The 26,438-nt window shown below is 31.2% G+C and overlaps 4 protein-coding genes across 13 annotated transcripts in view; 1 reads left to right on the top strand and 3 right to left on the bottom strand.

The window, feature by feature from the left end:
* Nucleotides 1–17,571, bottom strand: part of LOC122626977 — a 19,652-nt gene extending 2,081 nt beyond the window's left edge. The window contains exons 1-21 of one of the 7 annotated variants that reach the window (XM_043807640.1): nucleotides 17,247–17,571; nucleotides 15,555–16,271; nucleotides 13,622–15,478; nucleotides 8,958–9,122; nucleotides 8,570–8,755; nucleotides 8,299–8,475; nucleotides 8,062–8,233; nucleotides 7,662–7,770; nucleotides 7,468–7,591; nucleotides 7,319–7,384; nucleotides 6,553–6,625; nucleotides 6,086–6,470; nucleotides 5,646–5,999; nucleotides 5,372–5,522; nucleotides 5,057–5,268; nucleotides 2,347–2,465; nucleotides 1,630–1,874; nucleotides 1,060–1,533; nucleotides 591–944; nucleotides 304–482; nucleotides 32–227 (exon numbers count right to left, since the gene is read on the bottom strand). In XM_043807640.1, the coding sequence (XP_043663575.1) occupies nucleotides 32–227; nucleotides 304–482; nucleotides 591–944; nucleotides 1,060–1,533; nucleotides 1,630–1,874; nucleotides 2,347–2,465; nucleotides 5,057–5,268; nucleotides 5,372–5,522; nucleotides 5,646–5,999; nucleotides 6,086–6,470; nucleotides 6,553–6,625; nucleotides 7,319–7,384; nucleotides 7,468–7,591; nucleotides 7,662–7,770; nucleotides 8,062–8,233; nucleotides 8,299–8,475; nucleotides 8,570–8,755; nucleotides 8,958–9,122; nucleotides 13,622–15,478; nucleotides 15,555–16,124 (6,168 nt within the window). In that variant the 5' untranslated portion in view covers nucleotides 16,125–16,271; nucleotides 17,247–17,571. Of the gene's footprint in view, nucleotides 1–31; nucleotides 228–303; nucleotides 483–590; nucleotides 945–1,059; nucleotides 1,534–1,629; nucleotides 1,875–2,346; nucleotides 2,466–5,056; nucleotides 5,269–5,371; nucleotides 5,523–5,645; nucleotides 6,000–6,085; nucleotides 6,471–6,552; nucleotides 6,626–7,318; nucleotides 7,385–7,467; nucleotides 7,592–7,661; nucleotides 7,771–8,061; nucleotides 8,234–8,298; nucleotides 8,476–8,569; nucleotides 8,756–8,957; nucleotides 9,123–13,621; nucleotides 15,479–15,554; nucleotides 16,477–17,246 lie in introns of those variants that run through there. The other 6 variants (XM_043807645.1, XM_043807646.1, XM_043807639.1 and 3 more) reach the window with 6 other exon arrangements.
* The window catches only part of LOC122626983 (carbohydrate sulfotransferase 11-like), a 29,826-nt gene extending 5,988 nt beyond the window's left edge, over nucleotides 1–23,838 (top strand). Inside the window, exons 2-9 of one of the 4 annotated variants that reach the window (XM_043807654.1) lie at nucleotides 11,390–11,465; nucleotides 11,593–11,787; nucleotides 11,878–12,023; nucleotides 12,093–12,264; nucleotides 12,352–12,511; nucleotides 12,613–12,812; nucleotides 12,897–13,172; nucleotides 23,712–23,808. In XM_043807654.1, coding sequence (XP_043663589.1) covers nucleotides 11,647–11,787; nucleotides 11,878–12,023; nucleotides 12,093–12,264; nucleotides 12,352–12,511; nucleotides 12,613–12,812; nucleotides 12,897–13,127 — 1,050 coding nt within the window. In that variant the 5' untranslated portion in view covers nucleotides 11,390–11,465; nucleotides 11,593–11,646 and the 3' untranslated portion in view covers nucleotides 13,128–13,172; nucleotides 23,712–23,808. Of the gene's footprint in view, nucleotides 1–11,389; nucleotides 11,788–11,877; nucleotides 12,024–12,092; nucleotides 12,265–12,351; nucleotides 12,512–12,612; nucleotides 12,813–12,896; nucleotides 13,173–23,711 lie in introns of those variants that run through there. The other 3 variants (XM_043807655.1, XM_043807657.1, XM_043807656.1) reach the window with 3 other exon arrangements.
* LOC122626984 (UDP-galactose transporter senju) lies at nucleotides 18,299–20,664 on the bottom strand. The gene is made up of 6 exons (XM_043807658.1): nucleotides 20,385–20,664; nucleotides 20,066–20,180; nucleotides 19,935–19,981; nucleotides 19,669–19,808; nucleotides 19,457–19,609; nucleotides 18,299–19,372 (listed from the first exon to the last, which is right to left on the bottom strand). Exons 1-6 carry the CDS (start codon nucleotides 20,470–20,472, stop codon nucleotides 18,902–18,904), a joined length of 1,014 nt encoding a protein of 337 aa, XP_043663593.1. The 5' UTR covers nucleotides 20,473–20,664; the 3' UTR covers nucleotides 18,299–18,901.
* LOC122626979 (TBC1 domain family member 23) lies at nucleotides 21,900–26,224 on the bottom strand. The gene is made up of 9 exons (XM_043807648.1): nucleotides 25,965–26,224; nucleotides 25,099–25,319; nucleotides 24,773–24,977; nucleotides 24,463–24,699; nucleotides 23,995–24,370; nucleotides 23,719–23,932; nucleotides 23,291–23,626; nucleotides 23,069–23,201; nucleotides 21,900–22,987 (listed from the first exon to the last, which is right to left on the bottom strand). Exons 1-9 carry the CDS (start codon nucleotides 25,991–25,993, stop codon nucleotides 22,714–22,716), a joined length of 2,025 nt encoding a protein of 674 aa, XP_043663583.1. The 5' UTR covers nucleotides 25,994–26,224; the 3' UTR covers nucleotides 21,900–22,713.
* Between the last annotated feature and the right edge of the window lie 214 nt (nucleotides 26,225–26,438).

Raw genomic sequence — 26,438 nt, 5'->3', positions numbered from 1 at the left:
CTTGTAATCTAGAAAAATTTGTTAAATTTACCTGATCTATACCACGAATTTGACAACTAAAAATATCGCCTGCAGCTATACAAGCAGCACGTGATACTTGCGAACGAAGATTTTTAATGTGACGACCTAATAATCGACCTATCGTACCACCGATATTAAGATCCAAATATTCAGGATGTTGTTTAGCCAATTGAGATAAAGATTTAAGTCCTTTTATCGTTACTTCCCTAAAATATAATGTAAATAAATACAGTCTCGTTGTATAAGAAATATAATTTTAATATAATATCTACAAATACATACCAGTCTTTACTCTCGAGTTGATTGAAACACTGCTGTACGATAGGTTTCTGTTTATCTATTACTTTTTCCGAATGTTGATTCATGCTTGATTTATTAGAAATGTTTCTGGATTTCGTTGTACTACGAAGTACCCTAGATGACATCTTTCTAACGTTTTCTGTATTTTCTGCAGGTTGTTTCTAAGAATAATATTCATTATTTATAAATTAAGAAGAAAAAAAAAATATATATATATATATATATTTATGTCGAAGAAATTGTTATAAGAAAAATTGTGAGATGCATACTTCGATCTTTAGAATCGCAGGCGCCTCCTTATTCTCTATATGTTTATCTCTAATTTCGTCTAATTTTGTGAAACTTTCTGAAGGGACAGGTATCTTAGTAAACGCAATATTTGTAGTATTTTCTTTAGCAATATCTTCCGAAACAGACCAATCCATTTTGGATTCAATGTTTCTAGAATTATCGATATATTCTGAAGTTTTGTTTAACAAAGTTGTTGCTGACTCGATGGCGTCGTCTAATCTGTCAGGCTTTCTTGTTTCTAAAGTTTGATAAGTCACAGATTGATCGAGAAACACGGAAGGAACTTCTTCCTTCACATCTCGCAATATTTCATTAACTTCCTTGTTGAAAATCTAAATCAAACGAGATGTTCAATAAAAATTTAATTTCTAATGAAACGTATTTGTAGGAAGGGAAAAAAATAAAAAAATAAAAAAAAACGTAAACAAACAAATGATGTAATATTACCGGTGATAAATTTGAACTTCGAAGATCTCGTCTCGGTGAACCAAATACGTTCAAATAATCATTACAAACCATTGAATTAATAAATTCTGATTCAGATTTGACTATAACTTTGGAATGTTCGGGTGATGAAATCGTCGGAGTATCGTGCAATCTCCTATCAATTCTATAATTAATTTCCAACGATTCACCCGAGGACACTAATAATTCGTTCATAAGAATGTCCTCGTCCGAAATAATGGTAACGATCGATTTTCTACGTAATTCTGTTTTATTTTTTGCTTTGTCAACTGCATCAGAACTTTCGCTGTTTAAATTCGAATCATTATCGTTTTTAACTAATTCCTCTCGTTTGGATAAAATCGTTTGATTATTTCTCGATTTGATTCCTTCTTCGCTACTCCAATCCTTCGAGGTTTCATCCTCCGTTGAAGTACTTGTTGATTCGGTGGAAGCATCTGATTCTTTCATCGTTAACTAAAAGATTAACGACGTGTAAAAAACAAATTTCTATTTTGTTCTATTAACAAATAAAAGTTTCTAGAGTTTTTCATTTTTAATTGTTTAACTTACGACGTAAGAATCGACGCTGTTCCTTTCTTGAGATTTATCAGAAATAACGTCGAAAGCTTTCTCGATGTTTTCACTTTGCGAAATCGGAATACCAATGCTATTATTATCACTCTCATCTCGATCGCGACCTTCCAAAAGAGATCGCAATGTAGATCGGTTTCTTCTTCTGTCGTTCGAATCACTCGCTGATAGATCCGACGATGTACTATCCGCACTTCTTGTCCTTCTTGTTTTTCTTTCGTAATCTTCGTTGGAGAACGTACCGAAAATAAACAAAACGTTTGAACGAATATACGATGATAAATATTTCCGTCATATTGAAATTCGTCTTACTAGAATATTTGTTTACGTATGTATATCGACTACGTCATTGATATACGGTGTTATTTGTTGTTATTTCTATTGGTGGAAATGACGATACATTCGATCGTGCCTTAGACTTGACCAGCGAAATATTGATTCCTTCGAGCCTGTAAACTCAGCTTGGACGTTAAGCGACGTAGATATATGTATGTATGTATGTATATATATGTATATATATGTATATGTGTGTATATATATATATATATATATACACAAGAGGTTAAGAACCTTCTGTTCCAGTTCGATCGTCCAAGCTGATTTCACAGTTAATTGTATCTTTCGTATCGATTAGCATCTTATTTACATCGACGCATAATTAATCTAATAATTAATCTAATAACGACGCATATATACCTTCATGAAATAATTCTTCATTGTTTAAAGTTTGAGCAGGATAAATGTTAGTTTCTGATAAATAATAATCCTTATTCTTTCTATCGTTGCATTCCTCTACGTTCACAGGTGCTTTGTCTCTGAAAATAGATTCAACAAAATATTATATAAAACGTATTTCGTTATTAATGTAGGTATATCGATTTTAAACATAAATAAGAAACAACGTTTGGACAAAGAAAGAGATCTCGATCAATTTTGAATACACCTACATTGTATCTGTACTTCTATGTAGTCTTACTGCTATGACTGGTGTAACGTTAGGATTAGTAATTATCGTCGAAATGGATCCATTGTCATTTTCGTTGCCGATACCGATCGATCTTCTACATCGGAAGACGCAAGGACAACAACGAAGAACGGTACCAGCGAAATTATATTCATTAGAACTTTTTACATTATTCTCATCTAATTTATTATCATCCTTGGTCTCGTTAGACCACACGCAATATTTAAATATCATTCTTCATCCGTCGATCGCGATATAACGATTTTTATTAAGTTTCATTGTGTTGTGCTTTTAATTTTTTAGAACACTTTGTTGTCTATTCTGAAGAAACGATTGCAGTAATGTGTGAATATATATATGTATATATATATATAGATATATATATGTGTATATATATAGTATGTATATATATATATATATATATATATATATATATATATATATAGTAACATGCAACAAGCGAACGAACGAATGTCATTTTCACGATAAACTATTTACACTCTACATATTTTTATACGACAGATCTTACGATTATTAAATAAATTATTTCATGGAAGCAACGATAAATAAAAAGTAATAAGAAAAAAAAAGATCGCTGATACGATAAAAGAAAATTGAAAATTATAAAGATATTCGACCGATAAGAACACGATCGTAAGCGAGACGAGTATCGATATTAATCGGACATTTTTCCACTCAACAAAAATATCCCGTTCATAATATTTTATATGATTATCAATTTAAATAAATGACAAAAGTCTATTATATGTTATCACGAACTTTGTTCTTCGAAACAACAAAATGAAAAAAAGAAAATTCATTATTTGTTTTTAGAAAAATCAATCGACGATCGAAAGAAACGTATTGGAAAGCTTTTTATCTTTGTATGATTTTTTTACACCAGTCTTGTCCATCATTTGACTACAACAACGACCGTAACAAAGGCTATGAATTTTTAATTGAAAAAAAAGACCACACGTTGAGAACCCGAGACGCCGATAAATGCAAATGGTATCACGTAGAAAGCTTTTTGCCAACGTTGGAATAGGATAAAAAGAAAAGAAAAGAAAAAAAAAAAAAGTGTTGGGAGTTTTATTAAAGGGGTCAGATGATCGCGACAAGCAACTCCGTACGCACGATTGTAACTGCCTGATGGCGCCGAACGCACCGACGTCGAGCGTCCCGACGCTACTGACCGCTACTCCCTACTCTTACCCCCACTCCAACCCCTATTCCAACCCTTCTTTCTATCTACCTATCTCCCCTTCTTTTACCTTTACACTTTCAATCGTCGTTTTACATCGTCGACTTTCTTTCTTTCTTTCTTTTTTGTTTCTTTTCTTTTCTTTTCTTTTTTTTTTTTTTATCCACTATTCTCGTCGACATTTCAATTCTCTTCTATTTCGCATTATTTCGTGAAACGTTAAAAATTGTATTTCGCAGGACAAAGATTTTTCTCAATTTTTGTTTCGCTTTTAATGTAAATTGTAATAAAGTGTGTTAGATCGATGTTATAGAAATTTTACGATGTTTCAACGGGAATATCTTCTGACTCATGTTCGTCATTTTACGTTTGTATATCGACTTCTGAGAAATTTCGATCTATTGATCAACATTATCGTATGACGATCTAATCTTTTCACTGCGGACACAATATGTAGTGACATTTACTTTATTCGAAGGATTCTCTTTATGTATACACGTATGAAATCAGTGCCATTTTCAATAATAACGTAATAATGATGAATATACTATTTTATATATATATATATATATGCATGTATGTATGTATGTATATATAATAGTATTAAACTAAGCGAGAACGTTTGTGTGTATGTACATATATACATTTTCAAATCCTTTGTCGAACAATAATCCCGCATATTTCACGTTCGACATGTATGTATGTGTATAGCGAAAGATAAAATGAAAGGTCTGTCTGGCTAATACCTCGATAATAAAAAGATATAACATTCGTTTTTTCAATAACACGAAATTTTTTTGTAGCTATATTTTTTAACGTCTATATATGTATATATGTACGTACGTACGTATGTATATACATATTTATGTATACAGGCGAGTCCCTGTCGCGAGAGCTTTTTTTATTATCGCACCAAGCACGAGTCGGTACACGCAACTTAAAAGTGACCTAAAATCTCTCTCAGCTATAATTACTGCTACTTTGAAATGTAATTATTCTAAAGTAAAGTGTCGTCAAGAATATCGTGTCGTAGGGTAATATAATATAGAATAAGTTTTATAAAAAATCAGAGGTCGTTACACTTGTTCCTTGGTAACATTGGTGTGTCTCCGTTTCTACGACGACGACAAAACGATAGCAAAGACAAGAAAACAATATCCTTGTATAGTGTTTCATTAATTAAAAAAAAAACTGAGATATAAGTATACAATATATAAAGCATATATTATGATACTCACATATCGTACATGGAAACTCCTTGCAAATCTTTGAAAGCCATATCGACGAATTGTTCTTGATGATAAAGTTGTGACGGTGATAACGAACGTATTCGCCTTCTAAAAGGACTGTTTACAAACATACCATCATCCGTTCGTGCGTTCGATGATATTTCTTCGGGCTCAGTACGTTGTTGGCTCGTTGCCTCGTTAGTTCTCCGATCTATTCTTGGCTGAAACGATACCTCCTTTCGTTTAATTATCATACTTATTTATTATTCATTCGTAATTAATAACGTAAAACGATGAAGCGATAATCATTACATATCATTATACCTGTCCAAACGAAGTATGATCAACTAATGTCTCTTCATTTGAATTTTCTACATCTTGATAAGTACGAGCATACGAAGTGTTAACTGTTTTTAATGTTTTAAATGACGGTTCTGTAACGAATTGTCTTTGTCGTTGATAAACGGGATTCGATCTGAAATTATAAAATGTTCTAAATAAATAAATTCTTTCTAAAGGGTATTCTAAGAGAAATAAAACAAATTAGAAATATCATTATAATGAAAAAATGAAATGAAAAACAATCTCGGAAACTAACGTTTCAAAAGTTGGTAATTTTGATTGTTGATCAATTTCAGATATTGGATGTGGACGTTCCACGGAACTCGTCCTTGGAAATCTTAAATGACCATCAGAACTTCTTGAATATCTTTTGTTGACTAATACTTTAGGAGGATGCTCTTGAGAAACGACTTTCGACATAACATTTTGTTCGTCCGATATGTTTTCTTGACTCTCCTCGGTATACTTGGAATTTATTGTACACGATAAAGGTCGATAGGTATTATTACCCGAATCAGAAGTTCGATTCGTTACTTGGTTATCCAATAAACTAATAGGAGAAGTGGCATCTTGTTGAAGACGTTTTCGTCGTTGATACGTCGTCTCTAATCTACGCGTACAAATATTATTAACAAAATCCATCGTATATATCTTTGATTGTATAAATATATATAAATATGTTATATATTTATGTACCCTATATTTTTACTCCGCGCTTTAAAAACGCTATTTTTGTTATCCGAATTGTAAACTATCTTTTTTCTTAACTTAACGTTTACTTGATCATAACTATGACCGGACGAAAGATTAGAAGCTTGATCGTTTATCTTTGTACTGGTCATTCCTCGAGAGAAAAATATCGGAATTTTGGATTCCAGTTTAATGGCAGAACTTTCTTGAGACAATGGTCGACATGCACGGTCATCTTGGAAATTCAAGTTTTCTTTCGCGATCGATCTAACGTTCCCATTATCATCGAGATTGTTGATTTGTGCCGTTTCTCGACGATTTAAATTTATAGACGTTCCCTTGCTCGATGCATTCGTATTCTGATTGTCTCGACTCGCACGTGGATGACCATCTAAACGTAGTAAATTGCAGTAATCGTTAGTTCGGCTCTTGTTTCATTTTGTATTCATTAAACATTAAGTTGAATCGATTACCATTGTCATTAACGATATCGTCGATTCGTCCTTCCAATCCTTGAACTTCGTTTGAGCAGGAGAAAGTATCGTCCTAAAACAGTTAAGAGTAATTTCCTTTCCAAGAATAAATTCCAATGTCGTTTTCTAACCTTCAATGTTTTTGATTGATTAATGACACTCAAATTGGGCATCGTCATAATTCAATCGTATTGTAAAATATCGATCTTGCATTATCGTTAAGAATAACATATAAAATGACACACATATATATATATATGTATATATAAAAGAGCTATCTGTAAATTTAACAAAATTTTCTTATAATACTTATTCGATAAATTTATGATTGTGACAGGTGACAGACTTTAGAAACATAACGATTACACGTTATGTCTTTCAATGATGCGTCATAGGTATAGCCATATATATATATATATATATATATATATATATATATATATATACGTGTGTGTGTATATCAAAAATTAATATGGTAAACGTTACAAATGAGATGTAAACCGATGTACATGTGATCGTAGAAAATTTCTTAAGCTTAATTTTCAAGGAACTTTAATTTAACCAAATCGAATTGATACAGTAGCGGACAGGTATATTCAAATGTATGTATTATAAGTCGATGTTTATTTTTAGTCTAGGAATTTTTCTTGGTGACCTTAGAAAACAGACCGTCCTTAGGAAGCAGCATTAACTAGTGCGATAGTGGTTATCAGGAGAATGCAAATGTAATTATTAGTGAATCATAAGAAATTGTCACGAAACCTACCCGCGTCCTTACCTTTTTCTCTAAGTGAACTTTCCAAAAGAGATTTTTCTTCGTATGAAACCGCGACTACATTATATATATATATATATTTAAATTAAAAAAATTAATTAAAAGACTTATTTATTTAAAAATATGTACATTTATTTTACCTGATTTTGAGGTAATATTTGCCATACTACAGGTTTCTCGTTCGCGGGACGTAAAGCGATACCACGTGCAAACAAATTTTGTCTGTTTGTCCATGGACTGCCATACTTTTTTGCATTCCTATTTCTACAAAATAGTATTTATTATTATCAATGCACAGACAGATATTACAAATGTAGAATAATCAAAAGTCGACCTCAAAAAATTTCCTCTATCGGGTTTGGCCGTTGCGATTTGACGTTTGCTACGTCCTGTACCAGGTGAAACCGAACCACTTCCGGCTACGATCCAATCAACGTCAGGTCCTAAATAAAATGATAGATGCATTAGCTTGAAAATATGATAATTCATTCGGAAAAGTCGTCGTGCAAAAAGTTTTATATCGTAAGTTCGATTACGTTGAAAATTTATTCCGTTTTACGAGTGTTAATCGAACATGCAAAAGACAAGTTTACCGTAGAGAATCGAAAGCTTTAAACTTTAGAAGGATTACGACGGTATTAAAACAAATAATAATAATAAAAAAGAAGAGAAATTGCGTGCTAAATAAAAGACTTAATATATTATGACAGATAATATGAATCAATCGATCGTACGATTACCGGTAGCAATTTGAACGGTCGGTGAAATTTGTAAACCGTAGACGACCAAACCGTCGGCAGAGACCAAAGGCAATGATTTTCTAGCTAGACGAGATCTTATAGCTGAAAACATGGCCTCACCGTCGTGCCTACTGGCCGATGCTCTTTTCCCTGCTCGTAGAACCTCCTGTAAACATTGTTCAAAGTGTTTCGTTTATTTAAGTTAAAATTCAAGGCCGATAAAAGAATTACCTCGGGTTCGTAAATCTGTGCCAAAACAGCCAAAGCATCGAGAGCAGCTTGTCGTACCCTACGACGTCGATCACCCACCATAAGAGCAACCTTATGTGCCACCGTCTCGACTTTAAACTCCGTACTGGGAAAAGTGACGAAAGAGAAGATCAACAACTGCAATGCGTTCTCTCTCGTCTGTAAATTAAATATAATATCGATTAAAATTTACGAATAGTATCGTCATAACGACGATCATATATCTGCCACTTGACTTCGTTCGAAAATTTACCTTAGCATTTCTAGCCCCGAGACATTGAGGTTGCAAAAATTGTTCCAAGAGATAAGCAGGTTTTAATCTGAGCATAGCAATTCTCGCAAGTTGAGCAGCACTAGGACCACCTTGTCTTGCCAGGCCCCAAGCGAGTTGAGGCAATTTTCGTTTTAGCGCATTTTCGGTGACACCAGCAACGACGATCTATCGTTAAAAATGATTGAATTAGAAGATAAAGGTAATAAGGATATTTAACGAACCTGATAAAATATATAAAAAGTAGGAAATCAATTTTATGTCAATGACAAAGTAAGTAATATCTGACAAAGTAAATAAATGTAGTAAACTTAAGTCTATCAAGTTCTCTGTCGACAATTAGAATTTCATGTATGTATGTATTTAGTACCTTTGCAACTGCTAAACCAGCAGCCGCTACGCGGCAGCTCCTTTCGCCGCCAAGTACAGCATGCAAAAGTGATCCTAATCGCGACTCTATCGCGATTAGAGCTGAGGGTGTCCGTAATGCCGATGCTACTCTTTCGAGACCTCTTACGCGAGCACGCCAATCCTCCTGAAAGTAAATTTAGATTTACATACGTAGACCCCTATGTATATACGAATCACTTACGATTGAAAATCAAACAGAGGATAGAGTTAATCAGTTTGGTTTCTGAACGAATCGTACGGTAAGTACGATCCTTTCGTTTATACATTCGATACTCTTTATGGGGGTATTATCATATTATATGGGCTTATGGGGTCTGGTAATGTCAATGTCTCTGTATGTATTTACAAGTCATATTACTACTATAATATATATATATATATGTAATATATTTAAGTTACTTATTTTTTAATTTATTATATATTAAATATATTTAATATTATATAATATATATATATATATATATATATATATATATATTTGACAAAGAAAAGTTCCATGTAACACGTTAAACTTCACAGAACATCGATAATTAATGAATAAATCTAATCCTAATATAATAAATATATTTATTCTACCACTATTAGTATTGTTGAGTCACGAGAAAACGCACGAGTACAAGAGTGAACATTATCGATCGTAAGCAGAAACATCGCGAACGTGGTAGCATCTGCATTCGCTGTTCTAAATTGCTATTAGATTTATTTATTGTGTTTTCAGCAATTCGTAGAAAATATTGCATTTCAAGGTGCGAATATATTGATATGCGCGTGTTTTTACCTCGGTATATATGTATATATATATATATATATATATATATATATATATATATATACACATATTCACGTATACACCTAAAGAAAAATTTTACAAGGATGAATTTCATTAGAACTAATCGGTAATTTCGATGGTTCATATCACGACTCATCCATCAAGGCTTAAGATGAGAATGAGAAAGTGTCTTGAAATCGTCGAAGTAAATCGCATTGCAATTGCATCTTATTTGCATATACATGTAGGTAGAAATGACGCCTTAGTGAATTGCCTCAGCACGCAAGACGGTAAACGTAATAGGTAACGTTATACGTACTACCTAATTATTTTCTTGCATCTTAGCAGCAATATCATTCTCCTATTTCGCGATTTCCCACTTCTTCTTAGTATATAACGAAGAGAATCTTTCATTTTCCTATCCTCGGAATATTCATATCGAAATCTCGACCACCCTTGAATCGTATCGCGATACAACCAACAGGGCTACTTTAATGAATAATTCAACGTTATAATTCACGCGCGCACGTGTACACACACACACATACACACACACACACAAATAACTACAAAAAAAAAAAGAGAGAAAGAAAGATTCTCTTCCTCGTGGTTCATATATCAAAACTATGATTAATCTACCTGTTTGAAATATGTCTCTCTGAAAGAAATATGAAATATATTCACGATTTAACGAAAATATTTCTTATTTCTTAGTATCATATTTATTGCATATATTAGATATACATATGTATATAAATCTCCTTGATTCGATTAAAACCCACGTGGACCCATCATTTTGTTCTCATAGAAAATGTAAAGAATAACGTCAGCGATCGATTTCAAAGCTGTTATTTCTTTACATACTCTTATTCTACCGACACGTTGACAAGGTTACTCTTGCGTTCATGAAAAGGTCTAGTACAATATCCTTGAACTTACATTGAATGAATATAAAATATGTAATGAATGTAAAATATGACCGTCACATAGAATGCTTTCTGTTGTATTTTTTTTTTTTCCCCCGAAAAAAAGAAAACAAAAATAATCGAATATATTGAAATTAAAGTGGGAATAATAAAGAAGAAAAGAACAAGAGAACGAGTACGATATGTAATACGATAAACAATGTATTTGTTTACGTAACATTTATTCTTTGTTTTGCAGTTATCATCATCATTCGATCTCATTCGTTCATCCATCCATCCATCTGACCGTTCGTCCAAGAAGATTCGACCACAACTGAACTAACTAATTAATATTCATCACGACGCTTGAAACCTCAAGGCAAAACTTTTTCTCATTCCAATTCAGGAGTGGACGATCGTTTTTTTACATGATAAAATTTCTACCAAAATTTTTATCTGTTATATTACTTCACATGAAACAACTGGACCAATATAAAATTAAACAAAAAAAAGATAAAAGTAGATTAAAAAAAAAAAAGAAAACTAGCGATCGTTAATAGTCCTGATGGATATAAACTGATCTCAAGTAAACGATGAAAATAAAATAAAAAAATAGAAACGAAAAAGAAAAGAAATGGAAAAAGTGGATTATAAAAAAATTATTGTAAATTTCCATTGAATCTTTTTGCAAAATAATAATTATATTTTTGTGTACAGGGCGCAAAGTAAGATATATGCAGCACTGTGTAAAGTTAGCACGAAACCGGTCAGTCAGTATCGTACCTGGTGTAAGGTGACAGTTCTTTGAAGAAAATTTGCATTGTCTATAGTCTTAAATTCAATCGTGATTCCTACAAAATTATTAAAAAATGAAGAAGATTAAATTAAGGAGATTTAATATGTACAATTGTTCTGTATAGCTATATCTGATTAATTAAAAAGTAAAATCGGCACGACTAGGGACGAAGCGAGTCATGCATCGATCGCGAAGACGTCTTATTAATCAACTAATTAAAATTACCATTGTGTGCGGTTTGATCTTGATATTATTTAAATTGAACGCCACAATTAAAAGGAATGAAGCCGAGTCGGTATTAAGTTCATCAGATTTATTGGTAAGTCGATAAATAATTCATTTTTCTTTTTCTTCTTTGTAATAAAAATCTCGTAGAACAGAGTGTTGAATTGAATGTTGGATTTTATAGGATCAAGCAGAAAAAATTAATAATGAAAGATTGTTGACCGTTGATAAAGTATGTAAAAAATACAGACTAGGTATTTACAGGGATTCGAGCAAAGTTTCTTTTAAACATCCACCTGCACCTCAATACAGCGTTTTCTATATCGTTAGGTTTGTAAAATAAAAAAAAGAAAAAAGAAATTTTATTAGTACTAAAATATTTAAAATATATTATTTCAGAGCTCATAACATATCATACTGTCCATTATATAAAGCCAGCAGTACAACTTGGTTATATAATTTATGTCTGTTAATGAATATATCGGAAAAAGAATTAAACAATGGTAAAGAACAATTATCGACTATTGCTAGGAGAGTCATAGCCGAATTAGAATATCCTGAAGCTGACGAGGTAAAATATGATCTAAATTCTAATCTTCGATTTTAATATCTTCCTCGAATTATTTTCTAAACGAGATTATACTTTTTACGTTAACAGGCATTGAGAAGTACAAAAAAATTATTAGTGATAAGGCATCCATTTGAAAGATTGTTAAGTGCATATCGAGATAAACTGGAAAATTCTGTGGCCGGTCGTGAGCATGGAACTCTTCATTTTTATCAAAAATATGGAGCCATGATCGTTCGAAAGTATCGTAGTGAGTCATGATTGGATAACAATTGTATCGAGCTTGAGCTAATCGTTCAACTAATAAAACAACTTCATTTTTCCTTTTTTTTTTTTTTCTTTATTGAATAGATAAGAACTTCGTAAAACCTCAAGACGATCAAGTGATCGTAAGAAAAAATGTTCCACCAGCAGCAGGAATCGAGCCAACGTGGCGAGAATTCGTTGAGTACTTGATCAACACAAATTTAGCTAACTATAGTGACGATCATTGGATTCCTTATTATCTCTATTGTACACCGTGTCTCGTTAAATACGACATCATCGCCAAGGTTCGTAATATCATTACATAATAATAATACAATCGACAAATTTTATATATTTTATTAGCCAAAAATATTAATTACGTACGTTAGGTGGAAACTTTATCGCGAGATCAAATTTACGCGTTGAACAAACTAGGATTAGACAAAAGGATCAAACCAACTTGGAAACACGGTAGTGGTTATACGAACGCATCTAGCATCTATTTCAAACAATTGAGTCGAAAGATGGTAGAAAGACTTTACGAAAAGTATAGATTGGATTTTGAACTTTTTGATTATTCAGCCGAAGATTATTATCGATACGCCGTAGCTCTTAATTGAATGAAAAAAAAAAAGAAAGAAAGAAAGAAAACGAAAAAACAAAAGGTAATTATTATCGATCAATTATTATGAGAATTTGATAACACAAGAAAAGAAAGGGAGGGAGAGAGAGAGAGAGACTAGGAAAATATAATATCGATTGATTAATTATAGATTTGATAAAAACAAACAGAAAAAAAAAAGAAAAAAGAGAGAAAAAGAGAGACAAGAAAAAGCAAAGTTTATGAACGTTTTTACGCAATCCTGTAATTAATCGAGTTTAAATCGAGTTACGCCACGCGACGAACGAACTTTTGTCGACAAAATCGATTGACCTACTTCCTACAATAATGTATCGGAACGATCTATCCTAAACCCTAAAGGTTTCAATCCAACTAGTGATGATACTTTAATAACTGCATAAAATATATATTCATTATCATATATTCAAATGTTATTTACGCGACGATATATAATATTATCTATATTATTGATAAAACATTGAAAATTCTTACCTTGTTATGTAGGTCATCCAAAACGTCACGATTAACCAATCCCAATTCTTCCCAACTTGGTTCCTGTGATTTACTTTCTTTCTTGTTGTCGCCCACTGCACGCGTCAAGTTTCCGTTTTCCACTGCATGACTCGTTTTAGTTCTTCGTATTTCCTCAGGTTCATTATATTTACGTGAAGTCACTATATTCTCGGAATCAACAATCTTTGTTGGCGAACGTGAATCACGTTCTCGTTTGAAAGTTTTCGAACTGTGAATCTTTCGTAAGGCATTAGTCGATTCACGTTCGTTCGATTTTAATCCTGACGTAGTGCCTACGGCAACGTTATCCTTTATCTTTTCATCGATTTTCGAAGTAACGTCAAACGATCGTTCAATATCGTCGAGATTCTCATGATTCGATTCTATCGAGACAGCTCTATTATTGACTTTCGTATCAAATATCGATGAAAATGCTTTCGTATCGTTAGCACTTTCGTGATATAGGGTAAGATTAGCTTGATTGTTTATCGAAGAAAGTTCTTCGACATTATTCGAAAAAGATTTCTTTCTTTCTTGTTCTTTGAGAACTTTTATTCTCTCCAAATCTTTCGATTCGTAATTACTTTCTATCGATCTAATGGATGGAACGCTGAACGATCGAAACAATGGTTTATCTTCCTTAACGTTCTTCGAATCTTCCTTATCCTTTCGATGATCCTTTTCCTTCTTAATATCGTCGGGCAACTTTTCGATATCGAAATTTTCTTCAATGGAATTAACTCGAAGCGAAGATCGACTCGAGTCGTCGTCGTTTTTTAATTTTGGTGATCCCGATCGAGTCGACATTTCTGCGTACTTATCGTTACGTTTATCTCTCTTATCATCAAGCTGACGATCGATCGGCTCGATAACGAAAAGAGGACTGTTCGTTCTCGTAAGAATACCCTTTTTCGGGCTGAGATCAGCATTATGTGTATAAATTTCTCTCTTAGGACTACTGGAAAGTGATCTGGACATTCTATTGGTATTGCGTCTAGCGAAATGAGGACTGTTGGGCTGCGATATAGATCTTCGACGTGACCGTTCCAATGGCATCTTTGTGGCTGGCGAGACTGGAAGGGGTATCCTAGTTTTCGAGGAAGCTACGACAACCGATTCGGTATCGTCGCTATCGGGTGTCCTTAATTTAACGATTTCACCACCAAAATGTACACGTCTAGGGGTCTTTTTTCTTGTATCGTTACGTTCGCTCGTTATTTCAGTTTCGTTTCTTACGTCGGTGCCACTTTCTTCGCCCTCCTCGTCCTCTTCGCTGTTCGTAGCTTTTTCTTCGAGAATGGTCATAGTGATGGCTGTCTCTTCGTTGAACTTTATTTCCGTTTCCAAAACCACTCGAGCCGGTGGCATCTGTCCATTAACAATTTCATCTTCTTCTTCGGCAATCCCTGACGTATCACTGTCGCTATCCCAAATTTGTTCACGAGTAGGCCCAACCTCGTCTAATTTGTTAACTTCCTTCCTATCCGACGATATCTTCGTTTGGCTCTTCTTGCTCGGTTTAACGTTGTAAACCTTGCAGAGAACTTCCAAATGTTTTTTCAGTTCACCGTCGCAACCAGAAATGATGTCGTCGAATTCTCCCGCGCCTATAGTCTCGCGAATCTTCATCAATGACTTTAGAATAGCTTCCTGATAGGCCACCTGGGTCAAACGAGAGGCCAAAGAGAAGGTGACGTATTTGACGATGTCCTTGCTAGGACGAGAACCACTCGACGATGGGAATAGCAAGGATGGTGCACTGAGGATCACTCCTGTGATCAGATTAGTTTGAAACACGTCCTGAACGTCTCGTCGGTTAAAACCATCCCGAAATATCTAAACAAGTACGAACGATCAGAATCGATCGATTGTTTCAATATCGTTCGTCGAACGTTCCAATCATCTCTCTTACATTTTTCACGATCCTTTCTCTGTCGAGACTATGTACGAGGTATACTCTCAAAGCGTCCAAGGCGCCCTTACGAACGGCTGGTGCTGCATGACCTAAATTATTTAACAGTTCTGGTACCACCGGTTGCATTACCTCGTCCACGATTTCGCCGGACAGAGTCGGCATCACGTCCATAAGAACGCGAAGAGCGTGTTGCCGTACTTCCCATTCTGGATCTCGCAATCTTTCCGATATCTCGACGAATATCAATCGTGTATCGATCTCCGATGGAAATCTTCTCGTACGAACCTGTTCGATCATCCTACTTATTTTTCTAACGACCGACCGATTTCGTTTAACAACAAAATGAATTAATTCGAGCCAAACGTATCTAATACGAACCACGTGTTCCCAAAGAGGAGTTAGCTGTATCGGCGTACCGCTCGGTGGTAACGGAGTCATTTTCCGACGTGGCTGATGATGCTGATCTCGTCCCTCGACGAAAGAATCGTGAGAAAACAATGTGTTTCTTGTAGGAATAGGTGAGGTTTCCTGGGGCCGCAGGCCCTCCGAGCTCGTCGATCCTGTCATAGATGTCGAGCCGAAGGAGCACACGAACTCGGATACTTACGTTTCGTTCTCTCGTTGAAATCGTCGGCTCTTCATTCTATTCTTTTTTCTCTTTCTCTCTTTCTCTCTCGCTCTAAGCTCTTAAAGATCTTTTACCAACTTCCTATCCTGTGAATACATATCATTTATGCGTGACGTACTGTCTTCATTAAAAATATTTTATTTTCTTTGTTTCTTCTCATTCTCTTTTCATTTTCCATTTAGCTTTTAAAGCGATCTTATCACATTCTACATAATCGAATGACCGCATTCTAACGATAAAACCTATTAGCGATTCTATAATTTTCTTGGCTTTTATTCCGCCATGATGTTTCTTATTTTTCAAATGAGACGACGTTCTTCATTCACGTGTTAGGAAAATACAAGTGACGGAAGGTGACTTACCTTATTACCCTCGATATGAACGCATTTATCGAGCGATTCTTACGATATTTTAATGTCACGTGTACACGCGCGGTAGTCTATGTTTTTGCTGTTCATATTTGTAGCAGATAAGAAGAGATAGAATTGATTAGAATTTGTTCTCTGATCTTCATTCGCGTTATACTAATTTATATTCAAAAGCAACAGGGGGATGTTCGGATTAGAATCGGTTCATTATTAGTTATTATGAACTTATCAGCGTCCTCTCTCTCTCTCTCTCTCTCTCTCTCTCTTTCTCTTAGAGCGGTACTTTTAAAAAGCGGCCAAGCAAGCACCGAACGGGGAAACTTGCCAAGTTTATCGTCAAATCTCACGACACGAACTTCGTATAAAAGTAGTACACACGAAATGCGATTGCATAACCAAAAGAAATTCTGCTCGTATATCAGAGGGATCGCTTCTTGTAAGTGAACTTAAGCTTTCTCCTTTCTCGAAACGTTTCCGTTAAAAAAAAAACAAAAAAAAAAAAAAGAAATAATAAAAAAAATATAAAAAAAATTAAGAAGGAACAAATTGGTCTACGTCAAACGAAGTCTCTAAAAAATTGATACATCAGATACACTAGCTCGGTGAAATAATCGAATGATTAACGATGAAAGATTTCGTTTAGTAAAAATAATTTTTCAAGCAAATATTTGTTAGTCCTTTGCATTCACCTACCGTATTGATAGTTCCATTTCGTTGTCCGTCTAATATTTCTTCGGTAATCATGATTTTAGTAAAGAAAGAAACAACGAAAATTAATAGGAAAAGAAAAAGAACAAACGAAATAAGAATTAAAAGTTATGAAGGAGACACGCGTATGTGGACAAAGCGGAAGTTGACTCGAAACGGTAACCTCACTTGACCACGACCGGCATGTGACTATTGCCCCTGTTCTTCGCGAGCATGGTGGTTCAAAGGTAATATCGACCATTTCATCCCCACTTTAATAGCAGTTTCTAACTCTTGAACTCTTAAGACTCGACGGTAGAACAGCCTTCGATCACCCTTCTTTCTTTTTTTCTTCTATATATATATATATATATATTTACATGCATATATGTCATGATGATTATTATTATTATACATATTTTAACGTAAATTTTATCGTACCATCGATAGAAACGCTCGAACTTTTTTTTTTTTATAGATCATTTAAAAAAAAAAGAATTGATTTTTTTCGTTTACTTCGCAAAAAAATTATTGTAGATTCGTTTTTATATAAAATTTTTTATTACGCCATTGAATTTCCTGTACGAAAAAAAATCTACTCGTGTATGTTTTTTTTTTTTTTCTTTTTGTATGCATTTCGAGCCGTAGCTCGTCGAAGGTCGGATAACAATACCGCTTTATACCTCCATTATCGATGTTCAATATTTATCTTCCCTTTAACGTAGCCCGCGATTGATCATTTCATTATTCAAACGCAGTCACGAGATTTTCTCTTTAATAATTTCCCTCATTATTCACGTCTACGTTTTACTTATGTTATAAACACGATGGAACTATTCGAGCATTGAAAATCGTTCTCTTTAATTGCCAGTAATAACACTCGATAACGAACTCCATTTTTTTTCTTTTTTTTTATTATTATTATTATTATTATTATCATTTAATTATTTCATTATTAATCGACGTATGCATGTGCCAATACATTTAGATATAAGGTACAATTTGAATTATATTTTGATAAAACCGAATATGCGTTTGTTAAATTCAAAATAGATAGTAATAATACGTATAGATAAATCAAGATACGCATTTATTTAGATTAATATCATTATTTTTAATGAAATTATAATATTTGTGTTTATTTTGTTCACATTTGTGCATATTTCAGTTTGGTTTTACAATATCGCCGCTCTATGTAATCTATCATTACATAATATATCTTATATATATATATAAATCGATAGCGGGAATTAAGTAATTAATCAGATACGCAGTTTCATAATTTGTACCACATGTTTTCATATGTTTATAAGTATATGTCACGTTACACCAACATATATATATATATATATATATATATATATTACTATATTTAAATTTTTGAAAATAAAACTACTATAACAATTACTATAAAAAATACATAAATATCACATTCGTATGTTCTTAGGTAATTTTTGATTATTATTCGATAAAACATAATAAACATATTTTAAATAAAATAAAAATATTTTATTATAAACAAAACAAACATTTTATACTGACTCGAAATTAATATATTATATTTTAATATTGTAATAATACTATATATCTTTATTTTTGACTGTATTGCTATAAGAATTAATTCGTAATTATCATTATATTTCTACCTATTGTATAATTCTTTAAACCAACAATCTTTTAGATTCTATCTCTGTTGATTTTTCATTATGAACTGGATTTTGAGAATATAAAATTACAGCATTGCTAACCATGGCAATAGATATCACTGTATTTATAAGAATAGGTATATCGAATATAATCCAACATAAAACAGCTGTAAATACTAACTCTAATGCACTAGCAAATGTCTTTAATATAGAATTTAAGTTTTTTAAGAAAAAACTTGTTATTATACCAATGGCCGTATTATTTAGCATAATTATTATTACTTTGGGTTGCATAAAGATACTAGATCCAACATTGTTGAATATATTGGTAACATTGATTTGAAATGTAAATAATACTAAAAATACTATAACATTACATAAAATGCTATCTATATACATGAATACATTTTGTACAAAAATATTTATATCTGTTCCTTGTTTAAGCAAATATTCATTATAAACGCCGGCTAAGCATGAACAAAAAGTCTGTAAGGTAAAAATATTTATGATTATGTTACAATTCATTTACAAAAAAAAAAAATAGAAAAATGCTATATCGATAAGACTAACCTGAATAAATATAAGATAAATATTTTTATTTAATACAAATTTTGTACTAACGTCAGCATCCATACTAATATTTACATGTTTTATCATACAACCAAGCGTCAGCAATAATAAAGACAACCACTGTTTTACAGATAATTTTTTTTTAAAGATGAGCTGAGAAATAAAAAATATTATAAAATGATTGACATGTAAAAATATTTATCGATACATACCTGAAAAATAATTCCTGTCATAACAACACGAAATTGTAATAGAACATAGTAAGTTGTTGGATCAAATGCAGCCAAATTGATAAATGCCAAATTATTATACAGGCAGTATAAAAATGAAGGTATTAAGTACAGTAGAAGCACTAAAAATATAGGACATCAATTAAAATATTTTTTTATTATATTTCTAAACATTAAACTGTTTAATATCTATAGAAACTTTCAATACTATTTGTCTAAATCTAGTTTATTTATCAACTATTACATACCCTTTTTATGTATTACTATCTCTTGGAAAAGAGATAATATTTTATTACTAAAAATACAAACAAATATCAATGTTTTCAAATGATATATAAAAAGTCTATAAGAATGAAGATTTGCTTTTGATTGTACTTACTCTTTCCAATACAAAATAGCTGATACAATTAATTTTAAAACTTCTGTTAACAATACCACTGTTACGATATTATATTCATATTGACCATTTGTTTGAGACCATGTTACAATAATTCCTGTAATATGCATATCAAGATAAATGATATAAAAAACAGTTTGGTTCTGTTTATCAAAAAATATGTAAAAATATTCATTATGAATTTGATATTGCAAAATGTAATGTACTAATGGTGTACTAAATTTTGCAAAATATCTATTATTACATAACTGAAGAGATGCCGAATATAGTAATACAAATAGAAATCTAACCTTAAATTTACCTTGATTGATAAAAAGAGCCATGTAAGAAAGAAAAATGACAGGACTCCATCTTCCAGGAAATAATTCTCCCCAATTTATAGATATCATTTTATGATTACTCTCTTTTATAGCATAATTTTAAATATAAAATATTAAAATCATGTTAAAATCACAAACGGACGTTAGAAGGCCGCCTACTGTCCGTTTACCCCCTACTCTTTTCCATCATATCGAAAAATAATCTTTTTACTTGAAATTTGAGATAACATATCAATAGTTTATCTACTGATAAATACGATATTGTAATCGTTTTTTTTTTTAGATATATATATATATATATGTGTATATAAAAAAGATGAAAAATAGATGAGTATACAATATTTATATTTGTTAATAAATATTTAAAAATAAGTTGGTGACTTATAATTATTTATTATACATCGTCTATAATACATATACTCTTATTTACATTTCCAAAAAGATATAATGAATTTACTTATATAATGCTTTGTCTATCATTAAATACTCATTCTATCAATAAGTGTAATGTTTACATAATCTTTTTTATTTACTTAGATATATCAAGACATTCTTTTTTGGAAGCACAAATACGAAATTTACGTATCGTACAAATAACATAGCATACTATAAACAAATTTTACATGTTAGTATTCTCTGTTGCCAAAAATCATAATATGTTCAAATTAATGCAAATCAATTCATTTAAAGCAGTCTTTCTCAACTAAAAATGTTCAGCTAATTAATAAATAAACAAATAAATATATTAATATAAAAGACTGTAGTTAACAGTATTTACTAATCTGATTATAAAAGTAATAAATGTATTCTTTCCTGTGTGAGACCATAGAAAATTATTAATTATAAATATTTTATCAAGATGATCATTTTATCAATATTCTTAATTAGATTTTAAGAAAAATTTTACCTTACTTCGAAATAGTGTGTGTGTATATATATGTATATATATGTATAACGTGTATATATATATGTATATATATATGTGTGTATATATATATGTATATATATGTGTATATTGAAGAAAAAATGAATAATTTTTCTAATAGCAATTATTTTAGACATGTCTTATTTACCATAAAAATGGTAGTTGTATATGAATAAAGGCATTACAAAGTTAGTACTACTTTCTTTGAATTTGTTTAGAAGATTCATTTGTATGTTGTATAATTCATATAATGTTGGAATATTATATATATATATATATACTAACTTGTGCCAAATATTCATTTGGCAAATGGACATTTTCATATGATGTTGAAAGAGAAAGCATGATGAAAAATTGTTTAAATTTAGAATTGAAAGATATTTTGAGTTTATTTCTTTTTTATCTAAAAAATTATTTTTCAAAAATCATCAGACAGTACAATACAAATATGATTGTATTATATGATAAAATGAAAATATCTTTTAAAGTAATTATTAGTTTGACTCTGGTAACTACATCATTTTAAGTTAATATCTTTAAGTACTTTAAATAATATGAATTACTAAAGAAATAAACAAAATTTCATACATTTGTATTTATACCACGATAATTATGTTGTTTACAAATTTCAGAAATTAATTAAATTTGCGATTCGATTATACGGTTCTTCGACTTTTTAAAATATATTAAGCCCTCAGTCTTGTATGTACATTATGCATTGGAAACTTGCTAAAATCTATTAATAGAACCATAGTTTCTATCACAGCCAGTTTATAAAATTTTCCAAGAAATGAAATGAAATATGTTTTTCTATATAGCATACGTTAAATATAAATGTATGTATTATGTATATGTATTAACATTATTAAAGGCAAGATGTGTTTATATGAAAGTCATTGAATGTTATAATCAATCATTTCACATTATATGGACTCATATATATTATATGGACATATTTTCTTATGTCTCATTTACGATGATTTATTAGAAATAAAAACTTAAGTTCTCCGCATAATGTACAACACGACGAATTTTTGACTAGACTCGGGCCATTAGCTCACAACACATGTTTTAAACTATTCTATGATAGAATAAAAATCTAGACTTTTATGTTTTTATGTATGAAATATGAATTTAGCAAAAGAAATTATGTTATTTCGTCATCATTAATTATAAATGTTATCGTGGCCTACCGACGTTGTAGTACCTTATGAACTTTATTATGTTAACTATTAAAATAAATATATACTGTATGAAGCAGATAAACATTCATGTTTTATATTCATATAAGATAAATTAAAAACTTTAAATATATTCAAATGAATTCCTTCTGTAATTAAAGTAATGTACTATAATTCAATTATTGTACTCATCTAGAACTTACATTAGTTAGATGTTTTCAATTGTTTTAGAATTTGTTGTGTGATTAATTTAGTTGCTTCGCTCGCATTAGGTATAAGAAATTTATCCATATCAGAAATCACTGTATCATTATATTGTGTAGTACCATATTTGAAAGTGATTAGGTCTGAATGTCGTTTTCTAGATGTTATTTTAACAATACTAGTTAAAGGACGTTTAACGATTACGTGTGCTGCACCCTTACGTTCTTGTATCTCACGGAGTACAATGAGATGGCTATCGGTAATTAACAATAAACTATAACAGAAAAATACAAAATAAATATATGTTTTTACACATTTCTGTAATAAAAGGGTTCGAAATTAAAATTTTGCTTACCTATCACAAAGGTCTCCATTAACTTTGACTTCTTGACATTTGAAGGAATGTAATAATTTAGGATCTTTCATCCATTGTTGGATAGATACAACTTCAATAGGTTCCTCGCTTTCGTTATTGGTCATTGTCATATCTAACAAAAATTTGCGTGTTTTAATGCGTATGTGTGTGTGTATATATATATATATATACGAATAATTTAAGCATTGATTATTAACTCACCTAATTCTTGATCATCATCTATACTAAAAACGGGTGCTGTTTTTCTTGATCGTCTAATGTATTCTAAATCTTTATTACCCTTTATATCCATATTGCTATTAACACTTGCAGAAGGATTAACAATATAATCGAAAAGTTTCCCTTTCACTTTTTGACTCTTTAATCTCATTACCATACCAATCTTACCAAAAAGATCAGTATTATTATTTTTTGTTTTATCTGGACTGGCTTCGTTTGAATTAGTCTCAGACATGTTGGCATTACATACTAAACAGTGTTGTGAATTATGATCGACCAAACTGGAAACCACTTCATCTCCAAAATACTCATGTATTGCTAGAGAATTTTAACAAAATCTTGTATAATTATGTCTTTATTTCATTGATAATAAAAAGTATAAATTGAACATCTTGTATTGTAGATCATACCTTGATATCCTGAAGTAACCATACTCACATATTGAGTGTGTTTTTGCAAAAAAGAAGCCACTACCATATGTGTATATCGATCTTCCTCTTGTCTACCACTACCTAAAAAGCAAAGATGTTCTCCTCCTGCGTGTGAACCAACGGCTAATGCTTGACGTTGTGCTTGTAATAATCCTTGTACCGCAGTAGCAAATGCAGATGGTTCTTGAAGCATCTAAAATGGTGAAGTTATTGAATAATATTTTTTTATAATAAAAATAGTAATAATTAACGTACCAAGTTACAATCCAAATGAAATGCAGTTGGCAAATGCCCTGCATTATACTGTTCTGCAGGTCGACAGTCCACTAAAAAAAATCTAACCGATTCAACAGAATTATTAGACATGGACGAAGTTTCAATTGCATTTTCTACTAATTCTTGTGCCGATACTGGTAAACATAAAGCGTGTGATATCAATTTATTTTCATAATTATCACCAAACATTACAGGGTACAGGTCATGTTTAAAGGACGATGGTGTTTTCATTGCGTAATATTGTGCTAATGAACAAAAATCTGTTACATCTTCAGCCTCCAAAGCACATGGCATCATTGATATGGCATCTATTATACTTTGTTTATCATCATCTTTCATGCTTAATATTTGTTCTCTGTAGAAAAATAAAAATAAAAGTTTGATCTTATATATAATATTTATATATTAATTGCATAGTTAACAAAGAAATTAATTATATTCTCTGACCTTGCATTTATTACCATTATAAGAGAAAGAAACAACATGAAAAAAGGATCAGCTTGCATAAAATATAAATCCCACATTGTACACACTGCTGGTAAGGAACATACACCAGCAAATAAAGTATTCACCCAACCTTTTGTGTACTGATCAGGCGATACCCTTTTTGTATCCAAAAAAGAACACAATTCTGGCTCATGATATAACAATAAAAGTCGTAATACAGAACTATATATTTCACCTCTGTGAAAGATAAAAATATATAAATGATATTATACTCTTTTTAGATAAGATTCATATAATAATGAATTCTAACCTTGGAATATATAGTTCTTTTATTGCTTCAAATAAATTATATGTCGCAGAACGTGGTAATTTTAAAGCTACCAATGGACCTAGTAATTCTAACCAACCATTTCCTCTTTCATATTGTCCTCCCTTAGTTTTACAATAATATGTTATAATTGATTCCAAGTCAGAAACAACAAATACTTTATCTTCGTCGTCATTTCCAAGTTTTGCTACATTAATAGAAAATATTATATTATATGAAATAATAAAAAAAAATCGTCGAGTCAATAATTATCTAATTTAAATAAAATAATGTATACTTTGGAATAATACAAAAAAAAATAGACTCACCAACAAATTCTTGACAATCATCTCGTATAACATTTTGTTCTGGCAAATCAAAGACTTCATTGAACTGACTTAGTTGATTACCTCGATCGACAACATCCAAACACGCTTGCCAAACATCTGGTCTTAGATCTTCAGGAACTGCCTGACCTTTACAAATTGCATATATGTCAGACGCAGAAGGAGCTTCCGTATCAAGCAACGCTGCTTCTAATTCCAGTACCCTATTTAATTATCAATAAATTCTAATTGAACATATTAGGTAGATACTTTTACTATCTTACGTATTTGTAACAATATTTAAAATTTAATTTTAATAATATAACACATATATCATAAATGTATATGTACGTATATATGTGTGTATATGCGTGCGCACACCAGTACATATGTACTTGTGTATGTAAAAAGTATATATATATATATATATAACGAACAAATGAAGAAAAGATAAAGAAGCTTATAATCAACTGATAATATTCATATGTAAATTATAGGATCATAAGTAAAAATATGGCGAGATACGCCTCGTGCATTAGCATACTTATTATTTTTATTAATAACGCGATCTATAATATAATTTAATAAAACATTTAATCAATATACGTATCTTATTTAAATTGTTTATAGATCGGTAATGTAATCTATTAAATTCACATATTATAAATACATATATAGATTAAATAGTAAATAATCCAGAGAATATCACGGTAAACGTACAATAAACTAACAATACATATAAATATTAACAAATCAATTAGATTGTTTAAATTTAATAAACAAAATGCAACGTTAAATCGTATGTAAAGTATAAATATCGTTACGGAAACTAAAGATATTGAAAATAATATGTTGTTACAAAGACGTACCACGTCTTCCCTTCTTCTTGTATTGCCATTTTGATAAGTGTCACAATTAAAACGTGATATAATATCGGCTTAAGTAAAATATCGTCTTCTAATTATATTTGTTTGCATATACTGTATGCCTCCGATTAATAAGCATCGTCCAAAAAGTTTGATAACTTTTGTGACGATTCTCAAACTTCATAACCTCTTTAAAATTTAACAAGCTTCTGGCATGAAAGTTGATAAAACACCGTTCCTGTTGACAGAACATCTTTCCGGGAAAATCTTGCACATGCGCATAGAAAAGAGCGCGGAATTGTTCAACGTAATTCATCATTCAAATTAATATCCTGAGAAACGAATGGCGATTAAAATTGATAAAAGAAATATTGACGATTAAAGGATCATTTTGTTAAATATATTATAGCTATATTAAGAAAACTTATTTTTTTTTCGTATCTTTTATTATTTTACAGATATAATTATGTACGAACG

Source organism: Vespula pensylvanica, chromosome 2 (genome assembly GCF_014466175.1).
Source record: "Vespula pensylvanica isolate Volc-1 chromosome 2, ASM1446617v1, whole genome shotgun sequence".
Taxonomy (NCBI): domain Eukaryota; kingdom Metazoa; phylum Arthropoda; class Insecta; order Hymenoptera; family Vespidae; genus Vespula; species Vespula pensylvanica.
The sequence above is the reverse complement of the archived record's forward strand: the minus strand, read 5'-3'. Positions and strand labels throughout refer to the sequence as shown.

What these genes read in the sequence shown, in the direction of transcription:
- LOC122626984 (XM_043807658.1), bottom strand. Translation starts at nt 20,472, where the DNA reads ATGATATCTATAAATTGGGGAGAATTATTTCCTGGAAGATGGAGTCCT. An exon ending in GATAGTAATACATAAAAAGG is followed by an intron (nt 19,809 to 19,934) that starts GTATGTAATAGT and finishes CTATATTTTTAG; the next exon opens with TGCTTCTACTGTACTTAATA. An exon ending in TTTATCTTATATTTATTCAG is followed by an intron (nt 19,373 to 19,456) that starts GTTAGTCTTATC and finishes TTTACCTTACAG; the next exon opens with ACTTTTTGTTCATGCTTAGC.
- LOC122626979 (XM_043807648.1), bottom strand. Translation starts at nt 25,993, where the DNA reads ATGGCAATACAAGAAGAAGGGAAGACGTG. An exon ending in TGATTGTCAAGAATTTGTTG is followed by an intron (nt 24,978 to 25,098) that starts GTGAGTCTATTT and finishes CTATTAATGTAG; the next exon opens with CAAAACTTGGAAATGACGAC. An exon ending in TTCATTTGGATTGTAACTTG is followed by an intron (nt 23,933 to 23,994) that starts GTACGTTAATTA and finishes TCACCATTTTAG; the next exon opens with ATGCTTCAAGAACCATCTGC.